General features: G+C 46.1%; 1 protein-coding gene across 1 annotated transcript; it reads right to left on the reverse strand.

The window, feature by feature from the left end:
• Positions 1 to 406: 406 nt before the first annotated feature.
• LOC143172038 (insulin gene enhancer protein ISL-1-like) lies at positions 407 to 10,754 on the reverse strand. The gene is made up of 6 exons (XM_076361254.1): positions 10,727 to 10,754; positions 9,709 to 9,898; positions 6,534 to 6,793; positions 4,278 to 4,564; positions 2,724 to 2,891; positions 407 to 523 (listed from the first exon to the last, which is right to left on the reverse strand). The coding sequence occupies exons 1-6, from the start codon at positions 10,752 to 10,754 to the stop codon at positions 407 to 409; spliced, it is 1,050 nt and encodes a 349-aa protein (XP_076217369.1).
• Between the last annotated feature and the right edge of the window lie 9,445 nt (positions 10,755 to 20,199).

The raw sequence follows: 20,199 nt of genomic DNA on the forward strand, positions 1-20,199 counted from the left end.
ATAGAAATTCCCTCTACCTTGGTTTCTCCCTAAGATGTACAGTCAAATGAAAAGATAATTTTTTTCCCCTTTTTTTTTTTTTTTTTGAGATCCACAAGTACAAATACTTTATGTTTTGAAAACGTCTTTTCAATCCTCCTCTGATGATTGAATAGCGCGGGTTTTGGTTTTTTAGTATTTATTCCAGTAAGATTCCATGATTGTCTTCACAGTGTTGCTACCATATTATCTTGTCTTTTCAAACATGACTCCGTTCATTTCATGGAGCAGTTCCTTGCTAGGTTCATTACAAGGTTGTTAAATACTTTCCCCCCCTAAATTTCAGAGTCCCACATGATCACTTTCCCACTCTTTCCAACGGGGTGACGGTAAGGGCAGAAACAACAGAAATCTGAATAAATGTTCCTCATGCCTCAATAGGACTGGCTACCATGCTGTTGGGTGTATCTGGGAGCTGAGAAGACATTGATGCTACTTCACTTCCAGTAGAATTGGAACCGGGTCCTCCTTCTGAAAAATTAACCTGCCAAAAAAAAAAAAAAAAGAATTTTTACAACTGTAGCAATCAAAGAAAAGTAGCAGGCAAAGGCAAAGAAGAACGCAAAAATAAATATACAGGCACGTAGCCGAATGGCCTGATACATCTCCACGGGAGGCTGTGTCACTGCTTGTTGCTTTGTTTAGTTTCCTCATTGACTTCATAGGGATCTTCTTCAGGCCTTCAGCCAAATCACCAAAAAAAAGCAGGTTAAAAAAAAAAATTTAAAAAAGACTGAAAAATCAAGCAAATAAAAAACCAACCTTAATAATGAGGCCTTCTTCCCTGTCTTGCAAGAGTGGCAATCCCAACAGGATGTTCTAGTCAATTATTTAAGAGTGCATGTGTTTTTTTGACACAAAACTGCAAGGTTACTTTTTTCCCCTTTTGTGCACATAATAAAATAAACCTGGAAGGAGCATCCAGGAGCAGAAGGCATTTGAAACAAGCCATCCTCTTTCATTTGTGATTTGAAGTGGGTAGTATCTCTTTTTAACGAGAGTCAGTTTGATAAAAAAGGTCACACTTCTCCATTCTAATGTGCCCCGTGGCTCCGGTTAGTTTAGGAGCAGCGTTGGGAAAAGGCATGACTTGAAGGGTGGAGCTTTGCTAATCCAAAAGCATTTCTTTGGCACCTATTTAGCTGGCCAATCCTGTGATTAAGGCCCTTTCCAGATTAGAGAAGTGCCTTGAAAGGTCGATGAACTGTCTGTTCCATCCACAGTTCTTCATTTTAACTCTTTTCAGTATCAGACATTATGCCCAATATATATCAATATCTATCTGTCTATCTAATGATCGATCTATCTATATGCGTGTGTGTATTTGGACTATTCATCTTCCATTCTGCCTCTTTTTTTTTATTTTAGACCTACTCCTTACAAAAACTCACTGCATCAAAGGTTTTTAAAGTCTCCTATTCTGTTAAGGCACAATAAGTAAGGCAGCAGCAGGAGATCACTTTTTCTTGTGTCTGCTTGACAGCTTGATTAAAGCAGGAAAACCGGTGGTTGTTCTAGAGGTAAGATGATGCAAACAGCCCTGCTGCTGTGCTACAGCTTCCCGAGCGAGCACGGTGTGCCAGGAGAGGGAAGCAGGCTGCAGCCTGCCACTGGGAAAAAGAAAAAAGGGTTCCTGTAAGAGAGTGTGATACTAAACTGAAAAGGTCTGAAAACATTTCTAGACATGGCTACAAACCTTCATTTTCCATCGCTTCATGTTGAAAAAAATGCCCAACAGATCAAAAAAGGGTCTATATATTAATGTTTCATCATTAAGTATTATTTTGAATCACTGAAAAACCATACACAACGTACCTTATTATTTTAAAGATCTGGTTTTAACACACTTAGGCCAGGAAATTGATTTAAGGTTGAACTTCTGTCCTTAATTCACCTTGTTGGGCCTAAGTGTTGCAGATGACATGGTCCCATATGAGCTGCCAAATGATGTAGGCATAAGGAAGTGAGTTAAGAACAGAATTTATTCTAAAATGTCTGTTTTCTTTCGGCTTAAGGCAGTTTATTATATTGTTTGAATTTTTCACGTGAATACGTACTAACAATTCCCTTTCTGAAGCACAACATTTAATGTAAACTATATATATGTATATATTTGCATGTATATATGTATATATAGATATATAAAGTTATATCTAGAGGTACATGCATAAAACAAGGACTTTGACAATTTAATTAAGCTACTCGTGTTTGTGTGACAAAACAAGGACACAGACTGACATTGCAATCATATATTTAAAATCCACCCTATAGTATAAAGGGAAAATTGGCCTGAAGGGGTGAGGGGCAAATTTTAGAAACTATCATAAACGTACATACAGTTAAATGACACGTGAAGAATGTTTTAGTTCTCTGGATAGAGGTGCTTTCAGTTTTCAGAAGTGTGTGAGCTGAGTTAGTCTCAGACCTGGGTCGAGCCTTATCCATCTCCCACTCAACTCGGCAAGAGCTCTGCTGTGCACTAAGGTAGATTTTGCACCAAGCCCTATTAAATCAGTTCAATTCGCCGCATTTACAGAGTGCCATAATGCCCACCTTGCAATTTCAGAAAACCCGGCAAGCCTGAATTGCTCATCTCTCTGAGGGCATCCGGCGCATTTAGGGAATCCCCCATTGCTCTGCCCCGGGTACACGCTGGCTTGCTCCGGCTGGGAACCGACACTTACTAGTTGCTGAAAAGCAGGTTGATCTATGTCACTCTGCAATGCGAAGTCATTCAGTACTTTCCAGGGCGGCTGGTAACTCTGCACCTCCACCGGGTTCACCTGTAAACCACCGTCATGTCTCTCCGGACTAGCAGCCACCATCGGAGTTCCTGTCATCCCTTGGATATTCTGTGAACAGCCCAGCAAAAGATGTTAATGAGCTTGGTTAACTTCATTGTATATAAGCGCTGAGTCAATAAACTGCTTTCTGTCTTATCTATGCAGTCGCTGTCGCTTGTATTTGCTTTGTTAATCTGCTGTGAATGTTTTACTCTATTCTACTCTAGGTCAGCCTACTTCTACCTGCTGCATTTATCACAGTGGAAGTTTACTTTCTTTCCCTTTAATCCTCGTATTTCTCTCAAGGCATAGCCCCCCCCCCCCCAGCTTTCTTAAACACGAGCACTCTGTATCTTGGCTGCCGATGCACGGCTCGACACAAGAAACGGTTAATCATGTTCCCTTTCTATTTTGCATCCAGGCTGGATCATATATCCACTGCACGGCAAACCTGGGGTACGTCAGTACCGCGCTCTTTCAAAAACAAAAAAAAGGAAACCCCAGCCCTCCCAGTATGCCCTATGGTGCAGGCACTGTGTACAAAATAACTCCAAATCTCGACGAATAGATTGTTCAGGCGAGTTAATAATATCGTGTTTTATTTCATTCCAACAGGGTAAAACGAAACTCCTTAAATTCCACTTAACTAGGCAGCCTTATGAATTAATAGTCATTCTCAGGTCAGTCAATATACAGAGGGAGAATAACAGACTCTTCTTCAAGTGGACTAACAACAACAGCAAAAAAAAAAAAAAAAGAGTTAGCTTAAAATGGAGACAGCCAGTTTGCTATGCTGAATCCAGTGCTTTCCGCCTGTTTGCATCACACGTGCATATGCCCGCAGACAAGAACTCAATATATTTCTACGCAAGAACTATATATATTTTAAATAACCTGTAAACACGATGGTAATTCCATAAACTTTGCATTGCATTTGTCTTTTTCTACAGTAAGTGCACTGACAAACACACACATACACATTGTAGTATATAAAGTGCTAAGAAAATACATCAAATTTCCCTTTTACTCATGGGTTTTACTTCTGGGTTTACTCCTGTGTAAAACCATTGAGAGAGGGTGAAAGCATCATTTTCCCCTCAGGGAGTCCTTTGCATTTGCAATATAAATATTACACAAGGCTGTGCTTACTACATCCCATAAACTCTGCAGGTCGCAATGCATGCTGCAGAGAAGTTAGTCTAATCCACTGCGTATTCTTAGCCCCACAAAAAGACGTGTTTGCTTGAGCTGCCTATATCGGCTTCTCGCTGTGGTCTGTTTTAATTGCACTGACAGCAGAACAAGCGAATAATAGTTAAGCGGTATCATTTTGTTTGTTTTAAGGGAGCTCCCACAAAATCAAAAACGTTAAACCGACCCCAGAGGCTGGCCGGGCTGGGCATAGCCCAGGCGTTTACTCTTTGGGAAGCACGGTCAGAGGCTGAAGCCACTTACAGTTTTGTCATTGGGTTGCTGTTGCTGAAGTTGCTTCATCATAATGCTCCTTTTTTTGTCCTTGCACCGCTTGTTTTGAAACCAAACCCTGATGACCCTCGGGCTGAGGCCAGTCATTTCTACCAGTTGCTCTTTCATGAGGGCGTCAGGTCTGGGGTTGGCAGCGTAGCAGGTCCTCAAGGTGTGAAGCTGTTTTTCATTAAGGACAGTCCGGACTCGGGTGGTCTTCTCGGGCTGCTTGTGGACGTGGGGTCGCAGAGCTGGCTGTCTGGCAGAGATAGGTTCTGCTGTAAGGGAAGGGAAAGGGAGGAACAGGATCCCCGTGAGTAGGAAGCAGGGAGTCTGCAGAATCTATGAATCTAAGCTGGTGGGACAAGGGGAGGCGGGGGTGGGGTGGGTGATGAACCCTCTTTCAAAGGCCATTCAAGCAGTCAGATCTATCGGAGCTCCTGCAGCTTCCTCTGCTTTATGCGCTGGTGGAATGACAGGACTGACATTTCTGACTCCACAGATAATTGATTTGCAAAAACAAACCACCCCCCTAAAACCCTTAATGACAGAAGCTTGAACCTGTATGAGACTTGACAGGGAAGGGCGAGTTCGCTAAGGTGTGCGTACGCTAGGAAAGGAGGGGGAGGGTTTTATGTATTTATTTCCTGACAAATCACCAAAACAAATTTTTGGCCCGAAAAGTAATAAAAGAATACTTCTTAAATTAATCATAATTCGGGTCTACTTCTTGTATGCTGAATCTAGCTCAGTTTAGCCAGAGGCCGCGATAACTTGCAACAGCTCCCAGCATTTTGATGCTTCCAAATCAAAGCAAAACAAGCCAAATCTGCTGCACCATAACCGTGCAGGAAAATCCCGTGAGAGCCCCGTATCCCAAAGCTCGGGAGACAGAGGTCTATCTTAGAAAGTGGAGGTGCTAGGTGAATTTATGTCAATTTTTTATGAATACTTTAAAAATATGAATGTTTCGCCAATTCTTTAAAAGGGTAGCAAGCCTAGCAACTCATGGAAACCTCCAAGAAATGCAAAACAACGGGTAACGTCACATCAAGAGCTAAAAGTATTCGTGTGATTGTGCTATTTTTCTGTGTATTGTGTAGCTGTAGCTACCTAAATGCAATTTGACCCAGTCAAGGGAAAAATAAAAACTACTTTTTTTTTGCTAGCTAATATTCAAAAGTGTTCACTTTTGTACAGTCGGGTTCTGACTTCTCTGATTATAACAATAAATCAGCAAATTCGATGAAGACAATACGAAGGCTTCAATTATTAGCAGTGTTGTACCTGCAGACACAATATGCCTTTCGGAGACATGCACAAACACGCTATAGGGAGCACGTACAATCTCTCTAAAATTCTGCAATGCTACAGGATTTTTTCTCCCTATATATAGATATGTCACCTGAAAGCAGCTTAGAAGCGGGAAACGAGCCCGTTTAAACATAACTGTGTTTGTAAATAACCTTTCGAGTTACAGTTACTTGCACAGCAATAACGCCGGCCAACCTTGTTTTGTCCAGCCTAGTTTGCCTCAAAGAGACGTTCCTCTTCCTAAAGCTAAGCGTCTCTGAGTATCTGATGTATACGTCGAGAACTAAGTGTAAGTAAAGTTTTAAGGTGGGGCGACTCTGAAGTTACAATGCTGTTTTAAGATGAAATTCTCATCAAATCACATAAAACGTTTCAAGAAGGCAGAGTCACTTTAAAAGGCAATTACTGAAGATTAGCTTGTTGAAAGTTTTAAATTACGGCCTAAGTGCTCGCCTGTAGTTATGAAGTCTATCTCTTTTCGGATCCCGCTTCCTCCAGTGCTTAAAACAGCCTTTCCACATGCTCCGGAGACAGAGGGGTCTGTGCTTTGCCGTAGACCTACTCCGTGCATCGGCTCGTCCGTCTCCGACTTAAGCTCCCGGCTGCCCCGGGCTCGGGGGGGGCTCCTGCACCCGGTGTCCGATCGGAGCAGGAGGTGTGCAGGCTGGCGGGGAGTGCAGCCCGCCGCGGCCCCTTGCGCAGGTGTCTCCGCCTCACGCATACGGCGTACGCGGGCGTTTCTCGCAGCAGCCGGACCCGCGGCAGCCCCGGGCGTGGGGCGCGCCGCCGCTGCCTCTCCGCGGGCGCGCACGCTCGGGGCCGCCTTTCTGCGGGGACGCGGAGCCCGCTGCATGCGGCAGGACCCCCCGCCAGGCGCCGGGCCGGGCAGCGCCAAACCCCGCGGGCTTCCGCGGCGCCGGGTGCGGGCGGTACCTGCCATCTGCAGCGGCCGGGCGGGGTGCAGGGGGCTGAGGGGGTCCCCGGCGCCCAGGCTGGCCCGCTCCACCACGTCGTGGTCCGCCCGGCAGAAGAGGCCGTTCTCCCGCAGCGCGAATTCATCGCCGGGGATGAGCTGGCGGCTGCAGGCCACGCAGCGGAAACACTCGATGTGGTACACCTTGGCGCGGGCGCGCATCACGAAGTCATTCTTGCTGAAGCCGATGCTGCACTTGGCGCACTTGATGCCGTATAACCTGAGCAGGGCCGAGCCCAGAAAGAAGAAGGGAGGGAAGGAGGGAGAGCACGGGAGGGGGAAGGGGAGGGCAAGGAAAGGGCGGGGGGGGGGGGGGGGGGAGAAAGGAAGGGGAAAAAGAGAGAGGTTTTCACTCCCGCTCGCGGGCAGCCCCGTGGCCCCGCGTAGACGCGCCACACGCAGTCCACTAGTTAAACAAGCCTTGAAAATACAGAAGCCAGAAGAGGAAAGGAATAAACCGGATTCGTTTGCTGCCGGTGACCTGATCCCCCCGCCGTAAAAGACGGCGGGGACCCGGACACGCCGGTGGGCAAGGAGAGGGAGGAGGGAAGGGGCGGGAAGTGGAAGGAGAAACAGGGGGAGAAACAAAAAAAGACTCCCTTCCTTCCCGAGGAGATGCCGACCTCTCCCTCCTGCCCCAGCGCCCGGGCTGCACCAGGCGAGGGGCCGTACCTGCCCTCTCCCTCCCTCCGGCACGGCGGAGGGACCTGACCTAGCCTGGTCCGGAGCTGAACCGGACCGCCCGGCTACAACGGGGAAAGGCGAGGCTGGCGAAGCTGCCATCCACTCGCCACAAACGTGTCAGCCTCACCAAATGCTGTTATTTTTGCGAGGAAACTAATCAGGACTTCTGTCACTTAATGCGTGCCCGGGTTCCCGGCAGCTTAGCCTCTGACACACGGCAGGGGTGGCTCTGCCAGCGGCCGGGGCTCTTCCCCTTGTCCTCTCTCACCAGGTTCATTTTATACAATATAGGCATACACACACACACCCCTTATATATATACACGCTCACATATATAGTAGTGTAACTCCCCTCTCCCGCCCCCTACTAAAAGGCATTTTGGGTGCTTTGGCTCTGCAGCCTGCCCCTACCTCAGCCTCCCTGCCCCTTCTCCCCTCCTGCTCACGCTCCCACCTTGAGCCGGGGCTCAAGCCCTCCGGCAGCAGTGAAAGGGCAACTTCTCGCTGACAGCCCCACACGGCAAATAAAGGGTTTCTGGGGTTACACGCTGGTGTGGGTGGCGGGTTCCTCGTCTCCCGTGGAGGAGAGTGGGACAGTACACCCATCCGTAGATGAACATGAGAAAATGCTCCAACTCGGGTGTCTAAAACTGCAGTCTCTCGGCTCCCACCGAGTGCTCCTTAGCCAGCCTCCTTGGTATTCAGTAAAATTAACATCTTTCCGCAAATGTACGGATACACGCACATATACACGCACACAATCCACAGAACTGTAAAAGCTATTCTTTAAACTGAACTAATATTCATCCCCACACATTTCCTCACCAGTACACTTCATTAGAGATAGTCATACATTAGAGATGTATACTTGTCGGTACAGATGTTTATTTACACACGTCTTTAGCTGTTATGTCTGTGGAGGTGTACTCATCTTATATTCAGAGCTACATATTTCCGAATTATAACGTTTTGAGAAGAAAAAAAAAACCCAAACAAACAGCTAAACGGCAAAAGAACAGCGTGATCGCAAAGTGTATGCATTAATAGGTACAAAAGTTGGGGGGGTTGCCCACATGTCTGACAATTATAGATTGGCTCACGGTCTAATTCAAAGTCGACTTGCACATAATGTACATCTTACTTTTAAAGTTGTAGCAAATGAAATGTATTGCGTATTAACTTAAAAGAGCTGCATTTTTTTGTTTGTTTGTTTAAATTTCGTCCGCTGAGTTCTTGCAGAAGGTAAGTGAGCACATTTCAGTCCTAAACGTTTTCCTTTCATTTCAAATTAGTGAAAGGACGAAAGTGTACTGTTTTTCGCCACAGTAAAACTTTGAGAATAATCTCACAACATGGCTCGAAGGAATGATCTGCTTATGAACTGTGCACTGGAGAAGGAAAGGCTCAAGTGCTTTATTTCAGTTCAGTATTACAAAGAAACTAGAAAAGGTATCTTAGGTGGCTAGGTAGGTACTTGCTCCCAAAACTTTCTGTAAAAAAATAAATACTGTCCATACCTCAGTGTCATGCAAAGTTCTGGTTTGGCAAACCCAGTAGACGACACTGAAACAGATCAGCATGACCCAGGAGCACAAATAATAAACACACTCGAAATTCCTGCTTTGGTTTCTCTATAATGTCAGGATCGGCAACTCTCACGTTTCATCAGTTACAGGTTTTAATGTGAGGAAGGAAGCAGTTCCATTATCTAAATATACCCAATTGTTCGCGAACAGATGATGGGCAATTTGATCTGCTCTAATTCATCAGTATAGATAAGAAAGGACAGTCAGATATCACCAAAGGGGTTAATATTTAAAAAGATTAAATGTCAGTTATTTTAGCGAAGAAACATTTCGGTCTAGGTTTTAACCTTCCCACAAAATGATCCTTCATTCTGAAGGAAACTTCAGTTTTGTTTTTGTTTTTCTTTTGCTTTTCTGTTTGTTTTTGATAGGCCTAGTTTAAATAGGGGTTTTTTCCCCGTGTATTTATTTTTACGGCATACATGCTTGAAGTGCCTTTCTTATGAATGCCATTATGCCTCTGCAAAAACACAGAGATGCATTTCTCAGGTTGTGTTAAAAAGCGATCAGTTCCGTGTTGCTCATAATATCTACACTACTGAAAATATTCTCCATTACCTAAGATTTCCCACTTTGTTAGAATCACAGGATGCATTGCCAAAGTCCTCAGGAGGGTCCCATACAGTCGCTAGCTGTTTCCGAACGTGGTTTTGTTTATACAGAGATTTGCATTTGAATCTGTGGAATAAAAAACTTGACGACTCGAACTTTTTTTCCTCGCCTGTCTATCTATGGGGAAATCACTTAAAAATATACCAATTGTCTTTTCATCCTCTTTCTCATAATTGTTCCTCTTCCTGCCTCTGTCAGATTTATAAAGTTTTAAAAAAATCTCACCGAAGAATTAAACAACGTAAATGGCGTACCTGATATAATCTCTTTTACAGTAGGTTTTGCCATCCCTAACAAAGCACGTACAGGTCTCGTCCAAATACTGATTACACTCTGCACACTTCAAACACGCCGCATGCCATTCCAAATCCGGAGAAACCCTCAGAATATACTGATCGTGAATTTGATTGCCGCAACCAACACATAGGGAAATCAGGCGTTTTTCTGAAATGAAAATAAACACATGATTGACTAACCATTTACTCTCCTACAGAGATAAACACACTTTTAGTGTCGTTCCCTTATAGGGCGTACTCTGGGAGTGTTGTTTTGTTTTGGTTTTTTTTTTAAAGAGTATTACACTTTTGGATGGTAATTAAAGTGTGCCATCAAAACCTTGCCTCGTTTAGAAAGGAGGCGGAACATATGTTAAAATGCAGATGTGAACAGTCTTCGGAGTGAAGGTCCTCATTTCGCAAGCCTTGCGCGGAATCAAAACTCTAAACTCCCTCCTTGTTTTATTTTTATTTTATTGTTTGCTTTTTTGGATTCCTTTCCTTACGGGGAGAGCACCTGTATGTTCGATTTCATTTTTTAAGAGGCTCTGACTGGAAACGGTGAACGCGTGGCTGGGTGCGCTTCCCATTCAGCCCTTTGCCATAGAAGAGGGGACTCGAAGCTGCTAGCAAGAACAAGCATCATTACGGTTGTCACTCGCTCTCTTTTGCAAGTCTAATGCTAAAGTCCGTCCCCTAGACGGACTAGGTGCTGGATAGTCAGACACCGCAGTCTAGCACGAGGAGAATTTAAGGCTCCGTGGCTGGAGATCCCATTAAAATCCCGCCTGCTCCCCAAACTTTAAAAAAGAGTACAGGACCCCAGGCTATTAACATACAAGGCTACGAGGTTAAAACACAGCAAGCATGCAGGCATGGCAACAAAGGCACCTCCTCTACCATTCAAATGAATTTCAGCTCTTTATCAGTTCGCCTGCCTGAGACGATTACAATAGACAGCACATTTATTCCAACAACGGTAAAAATTCCGCCTTACTTTTTGGTGGGTCTCCCATGTCTCCCATATCTGTAAGAGAGTGTAATGTCCACAGTGAAATGGTGTACGGGTTCGTTTTAAGACCCCAAAGTAGTTTTGAGAGCTGTCGCTAATAAAAAAAAAAGTAGAAGTAGCAATAACAAAAGAAAAAAAAAAAGACTCGGAAAAAAAAAGGCAAAACAAAACACCACCGGCGTGGGAGATACTGTCAGGGCTGCGGAGAGAGAATAGGACGAGGTGGGGTCCGGCTGCGCGGGAACGGCGCGACGCGGCAGTGTCAGACTGGGCGCTGGCGGCTCAGGCACTCGCCTCGCCCTTATCTCTTACTCAAACTTCTCTGCTCCAACTCAGCCCGCTCACCATTGGCCTGACATCATGCGCGGAGACGTCACGCCTGCGCGGCGCCCATTGGCTGCGGGCAGCACGGCGCAGCTGTTCTGATTATCATATTTCAGCATCAAGCAGTGCAGCGGCCCTGGCTCGGGCTTTCAGAGGCAACTTTTCCTCGCTCCTTAGTTGTATTTCCCTTTATACTTTTTTCTTGTCTCTCTCCTCTATCCTCACTGCTTATCTTCCGTCACACCTTTCATTTTCCTTCCCGGTCCACTCGGGCTCCTCCACCTCTTCCCCCGCTCGGGCTTGCCGTGCCATATTTACAATTTCCGTATGGTTTTGTTTGTTTGTTTGTTTGTTTTGGGGGGGTTAGTTCAGCTATTTCCTTTCCGAGCGTTTATCTTTCCTAGGCGGGAGCCACTGCTCCGGTTTGCCCAGGCGAAGCTGCCCTTAGCAGGGAGGGTAAGGCAGGCTGGCTGGGCATGGCCCCAGCCACGAGATAGGACTGTTTATGTTTTTCCTCCAGCCTCCTTCTCTCTTAAAATCGTGGATAAAAGCTTCATGTATTTCTGTTAAACACAAGATCGAAGAAGGTACAAATATTTACCTTAAATTGTCTCTCAACACTCCCTCCATTCTATTTATGTTTTCCAATCCCTTTTAGATCCTTTTCCTTTCCTTCTTTCTTTTTTTTTTTCCCATCTGTAAATAGAAATGCATCCTGTGTTTAGACGGTTTCATAAGTTGGCCGGGAATGGAGATTCGCGGAGAAAAGTGAAGAACTTCTGCCTTTCCCCGTGGAGAGTCCCTTAAAATTCTTGTTTAAAAAAAAAAAAAAGAGGAAGAAGACGCGAACTCTGCCGTTTGCGCGGGTCTGCAGCGCTGGTCCCCGGAGGCGATGTGGGAAGCTCGGACCCGAGAGCCGCGGCCGGGCGCAGTGCGGTGCGATGCCCGCGCCCCCAGCTGTGCACCGGCGCACAGCGCCCTGCAGCCTGCCCCTTTCAAAGGGCAGGCTCCGCTTAGGCTGCACGGTGAGTTTCCTTTAGTCTGTGCGCGAAACTGTACCCGCTCCCGAGCGTGTCCACCCCAAACCCTTCTGAATCCTTCCCCCCCATCTTAAACGTCCCCTTTGAGTTTGTTTAAATCCCATTTTTGTGTTCTGTTCCATATGGGCTGTTACACCGCCCTCATCAACGTAGTGTATAAGTGCTCTCCAATTACTACTCATCAGGAAAATATATTTTTTTCAAAGTCCTATTTTTGTTAAAAGGCAACTGACGAGACTAGAGTTTGAATGAAAGAGAAGCAAAGCCATGTTCACGCGGAATATCTTCCCGCGGGGAAATCTGGTTGCAATAAAACAGCCAAGAAAAAGTTCTGAAACTTGCATTTGCTGATGAGACAGCTACTAAACAACAGACCTCCTCGGATTCCTAACTTAGTTTGCATGTTGTTTTCCTTTGCAAAGATGAGGAAGCAAACACACCCTCCAGTTTTATTTCAAACAAGAAGTGGGACCCAACGTTGCCACTTGTAGAGATAACTAAACTGTCTTGAAATGATCTCAAGATAGTGTCAGGAGGTAAAGATATGGTTGTAAACACACACAGTTACTTTACGTATTCGACGTTTAAATAAACAGTGGGAAATGCAACTCTACTAGGTGATCACTTCTACATCCAAGAAACTGGCGATAAACATATATGTGGGTGTGTTTATGTATATGCATATATATATGAGACTGTGTTTATATATACTTTATAATTCTGTGTTTTAGCTGAGTAAACCAAAAAGCGATTATCAGGAATTACTGCTGATGCTGGCAGCTTCAGACAGCCTGGCACGTATTTGGGGCAAACCTTTAGTAATGGGCAATTTCACTTAAATCGACTCGGACTGCGGTGTCGCCCCTGTGCCGCTTGCCCGGGCTAGGGGTGCACCGCCATGCCCCCCCGCGGCCCGCAGCGGCCAGGCGCTCACCCGGCAGCCTCCGCGGCTCGGCACGGCCGCCTTCTCCGCAGGATCGCGGTGCGCGCCTCGTCGTCCGCGGAAGGCGCGTTGCGGTGCTTGGCGTGAGCAGAGGCGGCACTCATCGTGGCGGGGGACTGGAAGCGCGCAGCCCTCCGCGCGGGACTGTCCCCCGTCCGGTCGCCCCTTCCCCAGCCGACCTCTCCCCGCGCCAGGGCGCGGAGGCTGCGCGCGGGCGGCGCGGCGATCTCTGCTGGCCGAGGGGCGATCGGCCGCGGCCCCGCGCGGTGGGCGCGTTTCTGACCTTTTGTGCCTTTCCGCCTGGTACTCTGCAAATATCACACTCCCACCCCCTCCGCACGGGGCATGCCGAGACCCCCCCCCCGCTCCTCCGGGTGACCTCGTGAGCTGCGAGCTGGCAAAAGATCTGAGCGTAGGTAATTAAAAAAACAAGAGTCATCCCAATGACTGAGAAAAAAATCCGCGGATTTTATGAGAGAGACTGAAACAGGGAAAGTGTTCTTCCATACTCCGTCCTGTGCATTTTTGTCCATGGATGTTTGTATTTCTTTTAAAAATTTGTCCCGATTAAAATACACCCTCTCCCAGCTCTGAAATAACGCATCTTATTTTCCACCGTTACACCTTTGTTTGAAAATAATTCAGTCTGGTTTTAATTCTATTAACCCCCATCCCCTAACTTTGGGGGTTTTTAACTACTGCTTCTGGAAGAGGTGATTGCATTTTAAGCTTGATCTTTGCAAATGATTTACAATAAGCGAGAAACCTGTCTCCGCCCCAACAAACCAGGATTGGGAAGAAAAGGAGAGCTTTGGTCAAGGTTTTTTTCCCCCCTCCTGTGCTACTGATGTATTCGATTCGCGTTCCCAGGAAGGCGAAGCTCTATATTTAGCCAGCATCAGAATCAGGTTTAAGGGAGTGGAACTGCCAGTTTCAATGAATAAGGTATTTAGAGAAAAACCCTGCTGAAGGATTTCTCTTTTATGATATCAATATACACGTGAATGGGAAGACATGAAACGGGATTTGTACGTATTTGAGACATTTTCGAAAATATATGTTAATTTTATTTTTTTCCTTGCTTTTTTTCCTTTTCTTATTTATTTAGTTTTGGGGAGGGGACTGAGGGAGCCTGCTAAAAGTCGGTGGCTCTACACAGCAATCAATAGCTTTCACCACGCTGAGGGGCTCAAATGAGATTATATGCATTCGAGGGAAGGAAAAAAACCCCACCCAAACCAAACACCAAACCGACAGCGGTGATTAACCCTTTCCGTCCCGTAAAGAACAGCTATAAATTCGGTCCTGAGTCTGTTTAGTGGCGAAAACTAGGACGGTTCCACAGGGGAAAAAAAGGGGAGAAAAAAACCCAAACAGCTTTGGGAAATGAATAAAGAAGTAGTGCTGGTTTCGGAAGGGAGGCAGCATTAGGGGCTGAGTGAGGTGCCCTTGCCGACGAGGGCTGGGGCAGTAGCGGGCTGCGGCGGCCGAGTCCCGGGTGCGAACGGGGCAGCGCGGGGCTCCCCACACCTCCCCGCTGGGGCCCGTGCTGTCATCATCTCGGGGCTCAGACCCTGGGACCTGGCCTCAGGAGTCAGCGAGGTCCCCATACACAGAGAGACTCTGATTCTTCGGGAGGGCTATTTTTGTCCCACTACATCGCGGTGGCTTAGCGTAGCCTCGCCACTCGGGCACGCGGAAAGGCTCCTTCAGTCAGCTCCAGTTTAAAACGTTTCTTGAGGCGCTTTGGGCCAGAAAGATGCTTTGCAAGAAGAGTCTGGGTTTGGGCTCCCAGAGGTTCAGATTTCCCCTCGCTGCCTTGCGGGATGCGACGAGGACACCAGGGCTGAGCCCGTGCAATGTGCCGAGAGGGGAAAGGAGTTTCGCACAAGGCTGAAACTGGAAACAACGCAGCGGGGAAATCAATCACGAAATGTATTAGCTGCTCCGGAGTGTAGGCTTTGACTCATCTAGAGGTGTGCGATCTTTAATCATCAAGTTTTAGCTACTGCATGTGAGGGAGAAGTGTATCGTAACAGCACTAAATCTATCAAAACACAAGAAAATCTGTCAGCGGGCTTCTGCGCGCCCAGGAAACCTTCGTGACTTTAATAATACAATTTGGCTTATTAAATCGTGTTACCGCTTAAAAAAAATGCCATTCTTTCCCTCCTAGAGCCTTCTTCCAGTGCATTAACTCTGTCACAGGACTGGCTAGCGGCACCGGCCCCACTTTAATCCGGTCAGAAATGGGCACACTGTAACGGGGAATACAGGCAGGGGAGCAAGGTCTTTGGCAGTTGGGGGAAAATAACCCCCAAAGATTTTGGGGGGAGGAAAATCCCCAAAAGATGTTAAGAAGATGGCAGAGCCCGGGTCGGGCCGAGCGGTCCGGAACAGGACTGGAAAAGGCCAATTTCTCCTCAGCTAAGTGCCGCCTGGCTTCAGCACCGGCAGACGCGCCCGAACACGGGGAGCGAGGCGGATCGGGGATATTTATTGCTTTAAACTTTCCCCTTTGATATCTTCCCCGTGTCAGGAAGTGTTCGAGGACAGGAAATACGGCGGCGATTTTGTCTCCGGAGTGAACAGAAATCTCTAGGTAGCGAGGGAGTTTAAGGCCCGCTTTTCAGTCCCGGCTCTGGCGGGGGTCCCGCCGGGGTGATCGGGCCCTTTCGTTCTCCGTGGGGGGCCGTGGGGGGAGGCAGCGAGCCGAGCCCGGCCCCGCGCCGGCCCCAAAGGGCGCCCGGCCCGCGTCGGGGACACAAACTGCCGGGAGAGGGGGGATGCGTAGCAGCGGGAAAATTCTGTCCCCCACGAGTCTGTCTTGCCAGGAGTGTGCGTGGGGGACAGCCCCATCCTCTCTCCCTTGTAAACACGCTCGTTCCCACTGGAAATTTGCCTCGCCAAAATAACCTCAAGCAGCGTCCCGGCTCAGTGCTGCTACGATAATGGTCGCTTCTTCAAGTCCCAGGAAAACAGCCCAGACCCCCAGTTCTGGAGTGTGGCTTTGGAAAGAAAAAAAAAACCTCAAAACCAAACACCTAAATAATTAATAACATCATCATCGTCATCAACAATAACAACAGCACGAGCAGCAGCCGAGGCAGGCGTGGGGGGCCGGTGCTGTCGGGGCCCGCGGTCGCTGCGGAAGGCTGCGGGGCGGGAGAGGGCTGCCCGCTCCTTGTCCACCTCGCCCCGGCCGGAGGGCACCGGGGTACCCTTGCAGCGCGGTCTGTCGGCGGCCGCGGCGCCTCGCTGCGCGGCAGAGCGCGGACGGCTCCGCGCCGCTCCCCAGCCGGCGAGTCGGCGCTGCCCGCTCCGCACGGCTCCGCGGGGGCGCCCGGCTGCGCGGGCCGCCCGCCCCGGTGCCAAGGCGAGGAGCCAAAGGCGGCAGGGAGAGCTGCAAACCCTGTCGATGTGAGCGGCACCAGCTGCCATACAAAGGGCTTTTCCTGGCTAAGCAAAGGCGCCTCCTCTCAGAGGCAATTAGGCATTCATTATTGCCGCCCTCGTCCCTACCCCTGCTCACAGCGACGTCTTTAATGTCTTACCAACTTTGAATATCGCTGTGCGGAAGGCACTGACCGGTTTTCCTTCGGAGAGGCTCTCTCTCCTCCCCCGCGCCTTAGACCTTCGCAACACGGTTTCAAGCGGTGGAAAAAAAACAACAGCAGCAGCAGCAAAGGGGGAATGACACTAAATAAATGAAGGAATATAGCAACTAGAAGAAACTAAGTTGGACGATTGGTAGTGGATTACTTATCTGAAGGGCGGTGATTTGCTTTAGACCTAGCAGAGGATATATCACCCGTCTTTGGTCGTTATAAGGTATATTTATTGCTTCCCAAAAGAGCACAATAAAATTGTCAGCCACAACCTGAAAAAAAAAGTATTCTATTATCAATATTTTTGTATGGATTTTAAAAGCAAACACACAGAGTTATCTGCATGGAGGTTAGACAGGTCGAGTTAATTAGCTGAAGAGAGTACATATGTGTAAACACAAAATGATGCCCCGTTAAATTAGCTATTATTGCTTAGATCTTGAAAACAAATCTTGCAAAATTAATGACCAGAGAAGCAGTAGGGAGACCCAAAAAGGAGATGAAGTCTGAACAGGGAACAGTTAGAACTTGTTTACCTCAGTGTACATAAATACTGCAAGTTTGGTGTGCTCACATGTATATCCCTGCAGATCCAGCAACGTACACAGTTTATTATACTTGTTCTGAGGAGAGGTTGCCTCACTGCAACAGGGGAAAAAAAAAACAAACAAGCCAAACCCTTAACAACATTTGCATAATGCCAACCCTGCAAGTTTCAAAACTGCAGACACAAACTTGTTAAAGTGGCTACATACAAAATAGGAGAATTCTGAGTGAAAGTAGTGCAATCAGCATGTTAGAGGGATGGACCATGACCCTTTGTACAATCATTTCTCATGCATGAAAGCAAAAAAAAAAGGGGTGGTGGTGTTATGTACTGTCCACTGTTTAGTGGTCTCTGTTTTGAACAGGGGCAAGTAAAAGCCATCAATAAATCATAAATCTTACATTAAGAACAAGCACGCACAACATACTTATGGCTTAGCATTTTTTCCCACTAGTGGGACATGTGCCATCCATTACTTATGAAGATGAAAGGTATATCATACAATACAGTGGCATTGGGTTATATATGTATATAGATAGAAAGAGAATCAGAGTATTAATGCAATAGATACCACCAATACATGTTACACATTTGTAACATTCATCTGGAGTGTATAATCATTATTAAAGCTACTTGTGGTTTCCTTTGTATTGCTCAGAATGCCCCAGCTCATGAAAAGAAATGTATTGTAAGTGTAGCAAGAGCTTGAGCTGCCTGTCATCATTTGTTCTCTTTCTCTATAGGATATGTATTTCTGCCTGTATGGTTATTTGCATCCACATATTGTGACTTTTCCAACTCTGTTGCACACAGCTGCTGTTTTCGTGTAAAACCAAACATGTACAGGGTGAACTCAGCATCTGAAGACCCTGCAAATACAGTGTATACTTTAACAGTTTCACTGCCAAATATATGTTTTGCAGATCAGGAATTTTTAGATGGTATCAACTTCCTATCTGTACATATAATGTATCTGAACTGCAGATCAGAGGAAATTTGATGTCTTTATGACAATTTTCTAGTTTGCCTGTAGATTGTCTGCTATGCACTAGTCCATTTGGTTTCATGAAAGGTTGGAAAGAAAAGAAAATCTCTTTGGAAGAGGCAGACCAGTAAATGTGTTCTAGCCCCAGGACCATACTTGATGACACGTACTCTGGGCAGCGCTGTGAGTGCAATCAGTAAAGAGGCTGTGTCATTCCCACTGTTGTCAAGAGCACCAAAATGAATGGGGGGCCTTGGAAAGAGGCTAGATATGATCTGATCTGAAGACCATATGCATTTGTGCCATGTGGTAGGACAAAATGTGTGTGCGAGGGTGACTACAGTAATGAGAATGAGGGCTAGGGAAAAGATAAAAAAGGATGAACGTGGCGGCAGGGGTAGGAGAAGCATAAGCAAAAATGTATGGAGGAATAAATAGAACCACAGAGGGGCAGAAGTGAGAGAAAAGTTTAAGAAATTGAATGCAGTGCCATAGGGAACGGAGAAAATAAGGAAGAAGGAAAGAAACTGATGGTGAAAAGAATATAAAAGAAGGAATGAGGAATGAGGAGAGGGAAGATGGAGACAGAGCAGGAAAATAAAAAGAAGAGAGCTGCAGGATATTGGAGATGGTGTGTGTGTTTGATGCTGAGGCTGTGACAAATCAGATGCTGCCACTGATGATGATGATTTGGCACTCAACTGCAAAAGTTTTCCAGTCTCTCACAAAAATATTTTTCTGTTTGGGCTACAATCAGTCTTAATATATTTGACAAAACACGGGTATGTTTATGCTCATTGTAACATTGTAATTGTTTAATTATCTGCCACTCTTGGATTTGCATAGCATTTTTTTCTCCTAAAAAATAAAATGCTTTCTGTTTTTTTGTTTGTTTGTTTTGTTTTTAAGAAAGCATTGCTCTTTCAAAAGAAAGTAACCCCCCCCGCCAAACCTCCCTCCCCAAAACTCTCCCTCTCTGTAACTCCTGTAGGTCAAAGAGGACCCCTGCTCCGCATATGTGCAGAAACTAGCAGGCCTATAAAAACTTGATGTGAGTCAGCACTGCTCCATAAAAGGTCAACTACAGCTGAATCAAGCTACTTTTAAAAGGCATCTACCACAGAGAAGAAATATGAGACAGACAAGAACAGTATAAAAAAGGATAGGTATTAATCAGAGCAAAAGACAGAAGACAAAGAACAGAAAATTCTGCCAAGCCTTAATACTTTTCCACTAATATAGTCAACAATGCCCATATACCCTACACAGGCTGACCAGCTAAGGTCAGGCTGATCTTAGCTATGCAAAAGGAGGCGGCTGTCAACTGTGGCACATGGCAGATGGAGAATTCTTATCAGATTTTTTTAAAACCTGAAATTACTTTTTTTTCCTTTAATTTAGAAATTGATTTGCTGTGTGACATTAGAAGCCCTAATACTGGCACCACATGTTGCAATGAACCATCTTCCACCTCTGTGTGACAAGATAAGAATGTTTTTATGATGTGTGTATATTTTGCCATACTTGGATTTTCAAAGATAATTGGGGTCAGCCTTATTTATTTCAGGCTTCCCGCCTCTTTATCTAGACTGCACTATAAATATTATTCTGTCGATACTGAAACTACTGGATTTGACATTTGCTTATGTGATGGAAAGGAAAAAACCAGCTTTATTGCAGGAATTATGACGGGAGGTCAGAACAGATGAGTGGAATAGTCCTTCCTCCCCCTCAAATCTCTGTTAGATAGTTGGCAGTGTCTCTTGGTGGAGCTTCACCAACATCAACAGTTATAGCACCCATGACTCAAAAGTTGAGCAAATGGCTAACATGTTAAGACAAAAATAAGGTATGCTAGACGCATGAAGCACCTGTTTAGAAGCACCGCTGAAAATGGTTTTAGAATATACTTTGTAACAAGGGTATAATTATTGGCTTTAATGATAATGATAATACTATGCTCATCTGTTGATTTCTCAGGGTCTCAAAGACTCAACAGTCATTACCTTAA

This window comes from Aptenodytes patagonicus, chromosome W (assembly GCF_965638725.1).
Source record: "Aptenodytes patagonicus chromosome W, bAptPat1.pri.cur, whole genome shotgun sequence".
In the NCBI taxonomy this organism is placed as follows: Eukaryota; Metazoa; Chordata; class Aves; order Sphenisciformes; family Spheniscidae; genus Aptenodytes; species Aptenodytes patagonicus.